The 14,225-nt window shown below is 44.0% G+C and overlaps 1 protein-coding gene across 1 annotated transcript in view; it reads left to right on the top strand.

Annotated features, from left to right (window-relative positions):
- The window catches only part of adgra2 (adhesion G protein-coupled receptor A2), a gene marked incomplete at both ends in the record, with an annotated part of 36,890 nt that overhangs the window by 12,045 nt on the left and 10,620 nt on the right, over positions 1–14,225 (top strand). Inside the window, one exon of the mRNA XM_083979782.1 lies at positions 4,851–4,922. Within this exon, the coding sequence (XP_083835908.1) occupies positions 4,851–4,922 (72 nt within the window). The remainder of the gene's footprint in view (positions 1–4,850; positions 4,923–14,225) is intronic.

The following is a 14,225-nucleotide window of genomic DNA, read 5'->3' as shown; positions in this document are numbered from 1 at the left end:
ATACGATTTGCGACATGCTGTCATGCCCCTGTGTGGCCCTCAAAGGCTTTGTGGGTTTAGGAAGCAAATTGAGCAAACCAACAAAGTGAGTGGCACAGTGCAGGGAGGAGCTGCTGTGGTTTACTAGACAAGACTCTTTGTATGGCTTTTACTTTCTTACACTCCATCACGCACCAAGGAAACCCCGAGCTAACACCGCGCTATGGCACTTGATCCTGAAACAGAAAGAAATACTAGCAGTAGCCACACTTTTTATTTCACAGTAATGAATCCACAAGTTTACTTTGTCAATGGCAGATTTGTTTGGATAGAGCGCTGCCAACATCTGGGTTAAGGGAATGTGAGGGATTTTTCATTCATTTTGAATCTACAGTATGTCATATTAAAAAGAGCACATTATTCCCCAGTTTGATTTTCTGCGGTGAAACGCTGCAATTTAGTACCACAGAGGTTCTAAAGAAACCAAATCTACTATCCAGACTCATTTACCGGATTACCTGCAATTTTCTCAAGGTTGCAGTTGGCGTGACAGAGTATTTCTTTAAGGTTTTAAATCCACATGTTTCTCTCCTGTTCATACCCCTTTTCAACAGAAAGCAGCCTTCTCAGAAATGTGCCCAGAGCTCAACAACATCAACTACGGTCAACAAATTATGGAAACTGTGGGGCATAATCAGTCAAACTGAAGAAATGCATTTGGAATATTTGCTTATTTAAACTACTTGGTTGGACTCAGGTGCGACACAGTGACAGTTTCCATGAGCACAGGACTTACAAGTGAGGAACATCAGTAAGGAACTTTTGTGTAAATAAAAATAAGTGCTACTTTTAGATTTAATAAGTGCAAGCAGATTATATTAAAAAAGCACACTAAAAGTGCATACTACCTGAACATGTTGGGGTTGTAGGAAAGGAGGAACACTCAGAAGAGATGAGTTTTCAAGAGATTCTTGAAGATGGAGAGGGGCGCCTCTGCTCTAATAGGATTTGGCCATAAGTTAGAAGAGGCTAATGATTTTGTAAGACTTTCAGGTTTGTCACTGTTCAATAACCTATTGAGTATCAGCTTTAGTTAAGTGGAAAACATAAATATGAAGTAAAGAGGTGGTAAATAGAGTACATGTGTTTCTGTGTCTGACCCTGATTAACCCCTATGTTACATATGAGTGCACCACGCAGTGCAAGCTGCGTCTTTGCTTCTGTTTGACATGGCTCCTTATGACTCTCTGTTTTTTGATCTTCATGTAAATGAATTACATGAAATGGTTAAATGGGATCCTGGAGTCTAACATGTGGCCCTGGGTTTTTCACATTGATTAGATGGATTCAATTAGCCCGTCTGAATTTCTCAGAGGCCTTTGTGGTCTGAAAGAGTTAAGTGAATGAGCGATACTAAATGCAGTTCTGAGATACCATCCATGCTCTGGACTGAGTTAACACACTGTCGTGCCATGTACCATGCAGCTTATTGCTCTTGAAAGCAGATTAACTCAATCTGCCATCTGATCTGTCGCTGATGTGGAGTAGAAACAAGCCACTCGTGTCCAGTGAAGCCTCGGCAGAAACGGCACTGAGCAGACATCAGGGCTCCTGGTAGCGTGGAAGTCTATGATTAAGAAGCTACTCATCTTCTGTGCTTGTAAAGCTCTGTTAACCTTTGTATACTGCCGTGATGAAGTGATGCACTCTCATATGCCTCAGCTGTCACCTGCCTCCGGACACAGCTCTGTCTGTCTGAAGGCTGTCCAGGAAGTGCTCTCTCTCCAACCCCTGACCTCTGAAACCGGGTTCTGAATAAACAGCTAATTGGCTGGGTTTCCTGTTTAGCCTGATGGGAACGCAGACTATTTCTGTCTGTTTACAGAGTTCTGCCCCTCTCTCTTTCTCAGAGTTGTACACTCTTCATTGTTTATGAAAGAACAATGTCCTTCTCTACAACTGTGCTCCAAACATCAGGCTTTGGGGATTATACAGTAGTGTCCAGCCTCTGCAACTCCCCTGCGTTCCTGGAAATGTGTGCCTTTTGTTGTTTGTGGGAGGGTTTCAGTTAGCTCATTTTGTGGTCTTTGTTTATTTATGAAAGTCAGCTTTCAAGTCCCAGTGTACAGAGTAGCAAGATAATTGAAATATTATGTGCTGAAATGTCTAAACTTGAGACAAATGAGAATTATTGTGATAGGAGGCCACATGTGAATATATTATGTTTTTTATTTTTTACACAAATGCACACAAGCACAACACACAATTCACATCTGAATAGTTGTTGAGTTGTTGAAACTTTGCAATCCATAGCCTACTGTAACTACATGAGAGATATGTTGTTTCGTTCTTAAGGGTTACACGTACGCACATTCAGACAACACCAAAACTAAACGTGCACAGGCCTCAGACTAATAGATTTTTTTCTGCATAATAAGCTTAGTCAAAAAGGAACTATCTGTATCTAAACTGTCTGTGTTGAATTAAATGGCTTGTTTCTTTGCCAGATGTGACTTTCTCCTCTCCTATCTGTATTGAATTATTCAGGCAGTTCCGGATCTTCTGTAGCTTTCATCTGGGGCCTGCATCCAGTTATAGAAGAGATACTGTGCCCAAAGTCTAGTAAGAGACCCTAAGGTCCAAGAGTCACAGGTTCAAACTCAGGCTACACCACCAGAGGACAGCCTTTTGTCTAACATACCCTCTATAAATGTCTTGACTTAATAACTCTGATTTATTCCAACAAGTCAATGCGGATTTGCAAACATGACATGTTTGTTTTTTTTCCCACTTAGAAATAAGGCTCTGATCTTAGATGACGTTAATTTCCAAGGCGTTAACATCGAGAATTAATGTGGATTTTGGGATTGTAATTAGTCTGATAGCATATTTTCACAGCACAACTCAACAGAATGAGTATGACTGTGTTGTAACTGCTAAGTAAAACAGTCAGTGAGGCCTTGGTTTGAATATCATTAGACACTATGAGTGGAGCAGTTCTCGTCTCTCGATTGCCACCCAGTTACAATTCTGGTTTCTAATTTTAGTAGATAATTACAGGAAGATATTGGCTGAGGTGTCCTGGATAACTGGAGCAGAGGATGATTTACTTTCCATGTTGCTTTTCCTTTTGTTTGTTTCTTGGATGGATCACCAACTTTCCCGTCTTGAGTCTTCTTCCCGTCCTGATGTTGTGGCTGTCAGTAAAGTTACTGAAGTGAAAAAGTGAGTCAGGCCAGTTTGTCCCAGTATACCAAGACTGGATGATTAAATCTGGCCATTAACTGAGTTGGAAGGCGCAGAGCTGAAGGCAGTGTTTTTATTGATGTGGCAGGAAACAGGGGGGCCGACTGCTGCTGCTGAATCTGTAAATCTCACAGACTGTTCACAGTCAGCTCCCTCTTTTAAAGGCGCACACACAGCTCCACTCTCTCGATTAAGAACACACTTAATGTCGCAAACAGCCCATTAAGCGCCATGTGGTAGGGGCGAAGATGATGTGAAACTTGAGGGTGTGTTAATGATGGCGGGCTGTCGCCAGCACAAGGCTCCCGCTGTTCCCTGAGCCCCTGCTGAGTAAACCTGGGCAGGTCTGTGCATCCACTACGCTGGAGACATCATAGTATGAATACTGAATCATGTCACTGGAAAGTTATGTTTTGTAGGCTATGCCACAACATTGCAATAGTAAAACTTGGTCTTGGTTTAACTGTGAAAAAGTCAATACTTGCAGCATGAGGATTCAGGGTTTTTTCACTAAAAGCAAAATATTCCCTAACCTCTCCCGAGTGAATTAGTGGCCCACACCTAACAACACACAACGAACCCAGACCTCTGGTGTGAACGTTTTGTGTTTTGTAACCATCCACCCTGACCTGCCGCTCGCACTATAAGAACATCACACTTCCTGAACTGGAAAAAAAAAAAAAGGTTGCCAGTGAATGTAATCTACACAGCAGTTTTGTTTCCTTTAAAGGTTATTTGGCAGAGTGAATTAATATACACTGTGAATGTGCTTTGGAAGAGACTGGGGTGGATCATAATAACCATGCACATGCGCCAAACACAGGTGTATGTGTTATTTTCCGAACATGTCACCATGGGTACAGTTAGGCTTAGGCGGCTGTGAAAAGGCAAAAGTGAAAAGGTTATTCAGTGGGAGGAGTGTTTTTTTTTATGTTGCTGCTTTCTCCTGCTTCTAGTCTTTATGGTAAGCTAGGCTAACTGACTGCTGACTCCAGATTCATAATTAGTGTCCAGACATGATTATCTTGGTGAACTAATGTGTCTACACAGAAAGTCTGTCCGCACTCACTCTGGCGATGGCAAGTCCCTCAGAGCAGAGTGATTACTGTTAACTATCCATTTCCCATGATCCCCTGTCAGACAAAGCGATCTCAACCTCACATCCAGTGTGTCCTGGAGCCCTCAGTCCGAGCCAAGTGATTCGCCAGTAGGGAAAGGGCTAATTAACATGGCCTGTGCCGCCATTCGTTTGATGCGGAAATACATGCTTTTGATGTGGCAATGTATGCAAAATGATTATCAAGATTACAGCTTCCCTCCTAATCTCGATGTCCTATTCCATCTTCAACATTAATTGGAAACATCTTTGGATGATGTTTTTGCTCTTGCTTGTTTTCGCTAATCTCTCGTGCGACTGCAACGCCGAGTGGACATTTCACCTTGGCTCTGGTCCTGCTCTCATAACCACCTCGCTTTGTGTTTTGGTTAAACCTGACCTCTCCCTTAAGAGTGAAACTGATTCACGATAGTGATTTTGCATATTTCAGTACAGCTTCAAAAAATGGGCTTCACTGTATTCTCCGCAGAACATTTTTTAACAATATTGTGGGTTTTCTTCTTTTCAGGATACTGAGCCACAACAAAATTCGAGTTCTGAAAAATGGATCCTTCTATGGACTTAACACCTTGGAGAAGCTGTGAGTAATGCATTTCTTATTATCCTTTATATACTTTTTGCATTTCAGCATATCCTACACTGTCATGTTTTTTGTTTTTGTTAGATTTATGTGATGCATCTATGTGGGAGTTGTTATCTTACTGTGCCTCAGGGCCTTTGTAGAGAAGCAGACCAGGTATCAGAGAGATCTGAGCAGTTTTGTGTGCTTCTATCCAATCGTGGGCTTCTGTCCAGCAGGGAGGATGATACACTCAGACTGCTTATCACAGAGTTATGTTGAAAAGTTCACATAATTACACTTCAGTGCTTCATTATCAGGTAAGCCTCACTCCAAAGGACAAGATAAGGGAGATCTCAGGGAGGAGGTGTGTGTTGGCAGCTTCGCCTGTGGCTCGCAGACGGTCTGGCCCTCCTTAGTAGCAGTGTAATCTCTCTGAATGGGCTGTGAGACAGGTGATGGACAGGCTAATGTCCTGGGAGTTATGACAGCAACAGCATCCCTGGTGACAAACAGGAAACAGACCACAGTGAAAACAGAATAGCACCTTTTTAGCTTCAAGTTGCAAGGCTCTGTTTTAATTTGCCCTGTGTCTAGGTTTATGCAAACTATTAACTAATGTTAACATGCTGAGGTGATGGATATACTTCACATGCCCACATGTTCAAGAGAAAATATGCAGGATGTTTTGCTTAACTACTGTAAGCTACATTTTTACCGTAATTAAAAAGCTTCATTACGAGGGAGAATGGAGGCTCTCTGCCTTCCATGTAGCATCTTTTGGCCGAATACCAACCTTGCAAGATCAGTGCCACCGCCCCCAGCTCTCCTCTTGGCAGCACTGCGACACAAATGCATCTCCTAAAACGTAATCTCTTGTTTATGACGCACAAGACTACACAAATATACACATTACACACTGTAACGCGTATATGAAAAATAACCTTATCTACCGCTATATCAATTGCTTTCTTGCCTGCTTTGTTGAAAACAAATACACATGGCCGGGGAGGAGGGTTAGCAAAACAGCAGAAAACGATCAGACTTTAACATGTAGCTTAGAACGGGCTCTGCCTAATGAGTGGTGTTGATTTGTTAGGAGAGTGGGAGATGATCTACAGAACTAGCATCATGCGCAGATGGTTAAATATACAACATGATCTAATTTGTTTTGGTTGACTTCACTGTCATCACAGTCATGTTTACCAGCTACATCCTACATCCCACCCCTGTGGCTCCCTGATAGCTTCTGACTCTCTGATGTGGGACTTAGTTCTTTCTAGTTTGTGTTTCCCACACACAAATTTCCAATGCAAGGTGTGCCGTTTTACAGAGCATCCTAGTAAAGGTTTATAGCATCCTGGTAGCTAACAACACATATGGAGCAGCTTCAGTCTGGATACTGTAGTCTGGCCGACATACTTATTATGTCAGAGGTGGTGAGGGAGGCGGGGTATGTTGAAGGGATATTAGTTCCACATGCCACTTGGAGCTGCCACCCATGAAGCTAACGGGCTTCTCAAAAATGTTGAAAGAAAGAAAAATATGGTAATTTGCTGCAGTTGTTACCTTGTTAGTACCTACCCTACCTACTGCAGCTCAAAGCAGACGTGCCAGTCAAAGAACAAAAGCCAGATTTGCTGAAACTGCTGTTTTTATGTCTGGCATGTGAATGCCATGGGTGAATAGTTTCAAGGCCAAGTTCTCAGCTCCCAAACGAGCTGTCTTGCACTGAAGACGCTGATAAAGCTGTTGACAGGAAGACACCACGCCGAGGTCCTGTGACTAATACTGTTTGGGAGAATAAGTGAGTAAAGTAAAGCCAAAGTAGACCTGTAGCATGATGTGTTTGATGTAAAATGAGCTGATGTTGCTTGTTTTTGTAAGCGCGGACAAGGTTCCCTGTAGCGCCGTAGGGTCGGTGGGTCGGGTAACCTGAGCTTACCCACTAACTGGCCTTCGTACCTGCAGCAGTGATAAAACTAGCAGGGGGCAACAGGGTGGAGCTTTCCTGGAGGTCCATAACTAAACGACCTGTGGGAGAGACACAGAGCAGGCAGACAAACACACTCACACACACACACACACAGACATACACGCACACTCAAAACACATGCATACTTATCCTCCACAGAGGGAGATGTGGGCGTCTGGTGTAAGGAGAGGACATAACGTAAATCATGCAGGCCTCATTTCACTCCTCTGCCTCAACCTCGACGCTGGCTCACTGACACACAGCAGTGGAGGTCTGCTCACTCACTCTGACGTCCTCAACCTTTAATTGAGCCTTGCACAGCTTATAATTACATCTGAGCTCATGGGAAAATTGCTGTCTGATGTGAAAAATGCCACATTGAAATTCACCATTGATGGAAGGGTTTGAAGGGATGAAATCAGATGTGATTTTGCAGTTAAAGTTTGAAAGTGGGAATAGCAGTTTCTGCTTTTTCGTATTTTCACACTGAGATTCCAGTTCTGTTTTTGTCCCCTTAAGCCTGCCATTGCTCCTCAGGTCTTGTCATTGTTTCCAGTATGTTGTCGACATGTGCTTGTCATTTGGAGCAGTAGTGAACAGTTACTCATATTATGTGGTCAGTGCTGTAATCAAAGGCCAGCCCACTAGGGCTGAGTAAACACACATCAGGGAATTACACTGCATCTCTTCCCCTACGAGACAAGGATAAACACAGTCTGCTCCCCTGACTGCAGGCACACACACACACTCATCAACACACACACTTTCTCTCACTTTCAGACCATCTCTGTTGTGACTTCAGTGTGTACTGTAGCTCTTGAGTGTGTTGCCTAGTATGGGCACCCTCGCTGCTTGTCCAGTCATTTCAAATGGGTCTGGTAACTCTCTCAGCAGACGCACACCCACACCCGCACACTCACACCAGACATCTATTCAGAGTTGAATGCAGTCTGATCTGCTGTTGTTAGTGGGAGAATACAGCTCCAAGACAGGCCACCCTCCTCCAGGCCTGGGCCAGACAGTGCAGCAATCTACACAGTTAGCCCTTTCATTGGGACAAACCTCCTCAAAGCCACTATTGCCTTCATAACCTGCCAAACCACCCAAGTGCAGAGGAGCAATTTAGCCTTGTTTGTTTTTGCCCTCTTACTGGACTACTGTGTTTTTGTAGCTCTTTTAAATAGGCTTACCATCCAACAGCTACATTTGGATCGTGGAATACCTTGTTTCTTTCCAGCTTTTGGGACCAAGTTGAATCATACCTTTCCTCTGTGGCGGAGCTATAGCTATATGCAAAATAAGTCACTTTCAAACGCACCATCCATCGGGGCTTTGATACTGTACTCGTGTACCTATTTGAGCACCTCCACCTCTGTGCACACCCTTTCTGATGGGAGCTGACACTGGCAGCCCCACTAACGAGCCGGGACCTTTATGAGTTGTGGACAGATCCCAGCAGCCTGTCCTGCGCTGATTTGAGGCGAGGTAATGAGAATAATGAGCAAAGAGGGCCGAGGCAGTCTGGCTCTTGTCCAACTGGGCCCCACTGCACCATGGGACACAGGACAGGCAGGCAGGGCACAAGGGGCCCTCATTACCAGGGCTGTTCGCCCTACGGGGAGAGAGGGAGCAGAGAGGGAGAGCAGAGGGCAGTGATGATGATGGATGAGGGAGCAGCAGGGCGCTCGCAGTGGACAGGTCTGAAAGGCAGGAGTGAGGCTTGTGGTTAGGACTGGTGTAGAGGCTCAAGGTGTTGGCAGCATGATAGACTTTGTCAACAAGAGAGTCTGAAATGATCCGCACAATATGAAGGTATCTGTGATTTTATTCTTGTTGCGGTACAGAGGACTTACGCTCAGGAAATATCATGTGAAATTTCCAAAAATTTCCTGTTGACTTCATTCAGCTTCATTCAAGAGCAGGAAATAAGGAGCTGCTCGTGATTTATGCTCGTAGAGCAACAAGAATTAAGGGAAGTTTGCATAGAAACCTGTGACCAATAAGTCACACAGGCCATGAGAATGTGCAGATATGTTTAGAAAAATGTCTGCATGATGGAAAATATGCACACTATTATCACATTATGGTTAAGAATGCTTCGGCCAATATGTTACTTTTTGAATTGATAGTATCTGTTTTACAAAAGGGGAGACAGGCCACTCAGTCTTCGCCTAAGCCTCTCTGAAACCAACCTTGAAATCGCCTCTGCCATTCTGAGCAGCTGGGGTTAGGATGTAGTCCAACTTAAACAACTTTACCATCTGACACAGGGGAAGTGGAGCCGAGATGGCTAAAGATGGTATGGTGGCTGGAGAGAGAGGGAAAGAGAGGAAGAAGGAGGGAGAGGGAGGGAGGGAAGGAAGAAAGCACACTCCTGCAGTTTGTCTTATATAAATCTGAAGTTGTTTTCCTTAGCGGGAGATTAACATTATTTCCACACAGGCTAAGCACATTGCCTTGATGAGTGGGAACCAAACAGAGGTGGGCAACGCTATAGCATGTAAAAACAGTGGAGAATGGCAAGGAGCCCCTCTGTCTAGACCAGACAAGGTTCAGATTGTACCAGCCCACCACTCTGAGGAGAGCTAAGGCCAGCTGTGGAGGTCGCACATGGGAGTCTCATTTCTCCCTCACAGAAAAATGAACGTTTGGGTTAGTACTGTATGTATTCCCGCACACGCCACTGAATGGCCCCCGGTTAAGAAACGGTCACCTAATGAGAGTGCATGACATTAAGGGGTGGAGCGGGTGAGGAAGGGGTTAAGCGTGCTGGAGAGTGGAAACAGAAAGGGGGGGTGCTGCTGGAGTTGATAGACTCCAGATGTGTCTTTCAGATAAACTGAAGGAACGGGGTGTGTTTGTATTGCAAGCCTAGCTCAGTCATGGCTCTGGGGGTTTATTGAAACAGCGAGCGAGCCCCCTCATAAGCCCATTACCAAATCGTACGCTATATACGCCAGTAACTCTCTCGCACACTCATTCTGCAAACTTGATATGGTTTCAATGCCGTTTTCCTCCGGAGGAACTTGAGCTTTCCCTGGACTTACTTCCCCCCACTTCCGTTTGTGTTCCTTTTCTGCTTTATTTTTGCATCTCCCCTCTCCCGGCTCACAGGGTCTCTCGCTGTTCCTCCCCTCTCTCACTCGACGAGCTGTAGTCCACCTACTGGCTGAAAGTTCTCTGGCGCACACAACTTTATCCTTTCATTGATAATCTGAATGAAAAGTGTTTGTTCCTGTTTCCTTCCCAGTCATAGACTTTATTCTTTGAGGCTATGTTATAACTATGGTCTTTCAGTTAAAATCACTCAATTGGGTGCAAGAATAACATTTATGCTATTCCGTAATATTTCTTTTAAGAGGAAAGGCAGGAAAACAGAGAAAAGACATGTATTTTACAGCCTATTCTCTTTTCAGAATATTAACTTTGACCTTTCATGGCCATAAATCTGATCAACAATGATTATAATCTACAGTTTGTTGCAGTAAAACCGTAGACTGAGATTGACTGTTTATGACTCACTGTGCGTGTTTGAAGAGCTCATGAAAATCAACAGAGCCTCCAAAGCGGGCACCAGCCCCTTCTCTCATCTGCCCCAAAAGTCCTGAACTCAATAACAGTGCGCGGTTCCAGAGTTTTCCTTGGCAGAATAATCCTCAGCTCCTCTTGCTGCAGACTATAGAAACATATAATCAACCTATGAAATTTTACACTTGAATTAAAAGCGTATATTGCTATTTCTGTACATCCCGCTATGGGCTGTGCAGTTGAATCCACAGTTTATGTAACTGTCAGTAATGAGAGTCCAGGTCTCAAGGAAATATCTTAACCTATTAACAGACATTGCCATTTTTGTGCATGAGCTCAAAAATACTGTACCCAAAATAAAAAGGTTATTGTTCTTCAACCCTCTGAGATCATAGCTCTGGTTTCCTCTGAGAGGTCATTGTACAACCAAAGGTCATAAGTGTAAGAAATCTTGAACCACAGGCACAGAGGCACTAATGGCATAAAAAAGGCTTATACTCTTTATGTGTAAAACACCTTGGAGCTTTAGGCACAAGTTTAAATCAATAGTTAAATTGCTTTGCCCAGATAGAATCAGGAGACTTACAGCTTTCAGACAGTGTATAATTTGTCAAGGTTGTGTGAAGACTGATTTGGTACAGAGTAGACCAAAACACACTAAAAGTAGCGCTACCAAGGCCAAAGTGTCCCACAGGTGGGTTAGCGTGTTTTAAAGAGTTAAGTATGTGCCTAGTGTTATTCCAAAGAACAGCAGCTCCATGAATATAGTACAGACTGTCTATTTTTGCTCTTTTAGCTTCACCAGAACAATCGGTCTCCAGATGAACGCAGACAAAAAGCTGATTAGGTATATCCAATCTGAGAGGAACCAGAACAAAATTAAGAAAATAATCTGGGGAAGGGGCAGCAAAGCAGGAAATTAGTAGAAAAACAAGAGCTCGGCATATCCTGGTTTCCTGTTTTGGGGGGAAGGCAGGAGTACGTTTGGGGCCTGTGTTACAGAGCCCCCATTGTGAGCAAGTGTGTTGAGGAGTAGGGAGGTGGGGTCTGCGGGGCCATACACAGGGACAGTTTTGCACAGTACTGAATCCCCTAACCCACCTGCCCCTCCCTACAGGGGAAAGCTAACTAGTAAAAAAAGGAGAAAAAGGAAACTGTAAAAATAAATGAGCAAGGGCCTCAATGAGAGACGCCAACCAGACAGGAAATGACACGCGGCACAAAAATGGTCTCCACTGACCTCTGCCAGGAGCCAAGGTGCTAGTTAACCTCCCCCCACCCCTTGTTTTTTTTTCCAACATACCTTTAATCCACAGTTGTTTCTGTCCTCAGGCATTTGCTCATTATGGTCTGCACGGAGATACGTGCACTTAAAGTTATAGAAATTAGCCCTGTAATTCATGTCATTCCATTAAAAAAAAATTCCAGGGACGGGAAATTCTTGATTCCAGTCTGGTGATAATGAGTGGCTATTCCCTGGCTTCAGTCACTTTCCCAGCTCCCTCCGGGGCCAGGGCCTAAACAATGTCAGTGGAGCACTCCAGTCCCTGCCGCTGTGCTCCTGATAATGGAGCACTCCACGTCTGCAGCGCTTTACAGACCATGTCTTCATTATTACCCTCCCGCTGCCCTACAAGCACGTCGGTCCTCTCCAGTCTGCATGGGGCCCAGGTGCTCATCCCATATACCCACAGAGAAATGACTCTTCAGAATGGCAGAGGACCAGCCCCATTGATCAGGAGGAGTTTGTGGGGAAAAAAAGACATCCTTAATGGCAGCCACTGGTGTTAGGCCCAGTGGCAGCAGACAATGGGCTCTTTTGGGCTGGGAGTGAGCTTGAATCTGTCACAACCCAATCACACAGGCCACATGTGGTGAAGGGGATAAAGCGCTGCACTCCCAAGGTTACAAAGCATAACTCAAAGAGGAAGGCCTCAGTCATAATAGTACTGTGTCACCACCAATCGACCAATCCGGCTACAGTGGAAGATCATGAAAAAAAGTAATCGCTACAAGTTCAACTTCTAACCTTTCTAACAGATACTTTCATGCTGAGCGAGCGTGAGGCTTTGAAGTATTTCTTGTCTCCGCTATTATCCTCTTGCTTGGTGACAGCTGTTGTCATCAGTGTCAAGGCCACCGAGCCGGGAGGCTGTTGTCTGTCTACTACAGAGGGCACGCACACAAGTCATCGCCTATGAGTGTGAAGGGCCCGCTGGTGCTGCAGTTTGCGCTTTGCTGCAGGTTTGAGATTAAGCTGGAAATAAACCTGTGAGTGTGGACGAGTGGCAAGGGGACACAGCTGAGATTTTCCCTGGATTACAGTGGAGAATCAGCGCTGACATTTGGGCTACGGCATGGGGCTGAGCAGTTGGCTCGGGCTTCAGATTCTGTCGACTCTGGTGAGCTCCTTCAAATTCCACAGCTTGGTGATAAGAGAGTGTATCAGAGGTAGTGGGCTGCTGACACACACAGCACTGTAGTCTTTCAAGAGGGGTAGGAAATGCAGCTGTTAGGGGTGTATTGTTTGGTGAAGACTGGCCTCAGAGTTCATCGACCAAAAGAGCAGAAGGCTCACCGTCAGACAGTTTACAGTAGGACACTCTATGCTGTCGGTGTCTCAGAGCATAATTTATTGTCATAAAACCTGTGTCTCTGTGTGAATGTGTGTGTGTGTGTATATGTCTGGTCTGGCTCAGGCTCACGCATGTATGAGTTATTAATGTAACAGTAAGTCTCCAGGTAAACAATGTGTGTGTGTGTGTGTGTGTGTGTGTGTGTGTGTGTGTGTGTGTGTGTGTGTGTGTGTGTGTGTGTGTGTGTGTGTGTGTGTGTGTGTGTGTGTGTGTGTGTGTGTGTGTGTGTGTGTGTGTGTGTGTGTGTGTGTGTGTGTGTGTGTGTGTGTGTGTGTGTGTTCTGTTTATTTGACTTCAGGATTGTTTCTATTATTTCTGTGTCTTTTACTGTTTAATCAGATGAGATTGAGATCACTTTTCCAAGAGTGAGAAGATGACGATCCAACAAACACTATCAGAAATATGTCTAAATTGTTTAGTTATTTAAGAATGTACTGTATATGTACCCTAGCCTGCGAGGAACATTTTTTGCTTTCTTGTCCTTCTTGTGAATGCCCCAATAAATCACATTTAAAATGTTTAAATCCTCCAGCTAATTTTAAACATCAGCTTCAGTGTTATTTGTAATCATTCATTAAATAATTTGTACAATTATCAGAAGCCTTTGTTAAATGTAGTATTTCATTCGGGGTATTTCGTGTAAAATCATCTGTAGGGTTTAGATTAATTACAAATGTATCATAGTATTTTGGGGGCATCCTGGTGGCTCACCTGGCAACATAGACCATGAAGGCTGAAGGTTCATAATTGACATTTGGCTCTCCTGTCTTGAAATTTATAGGAAATTACATGCTATTACTATTTGTTTATTACATTTTTATGAAGGAATGAGCAACATTTGCACACAGGATATTGTATACAAGGCAAGCACAGACATTCTGTATTCCAGTATAAAAATGTTAATCGTTACTCTCTGAGACAATAGGCTTTATGCACAGCTCCACTACTTCCTGAACTTAAACCAGCTCCTTTGTTTCCTGTCTTACATTATTGGACAAACTGATTAATCCAGGTGTGTCTGACCTCACAGCAATGGTCAGACACACCTGTATTAATCAGTCTGTCCAATAATGTAAGACAGGAAACAAAGGAGCTGGCCTAAGTTCAGGAAGTAGTGGAGCTGTGCATAAAGCCTATTGAAAGACATGTGGTTTGAGAGTATGATTGCAAAGCGGTAATACTTGA

This window comes from Trachurus trachurus (genome assembly GCF_905171665.1).
Source record: "Trachurus trachurus genome assembly, chromosome: 9".
NCBI classification, from domain to species: Eukaryota; Metazoa; Chordata; class Actinopteri; order Carangiformes; family Carangidae; genus Trachurus; species Trachurus trachurus.
The sequence above is the reverse complement of the archived record's forward strand: the minus strand, read 5'-3'. Positions and strand labels throughout refer to the sequence as shown.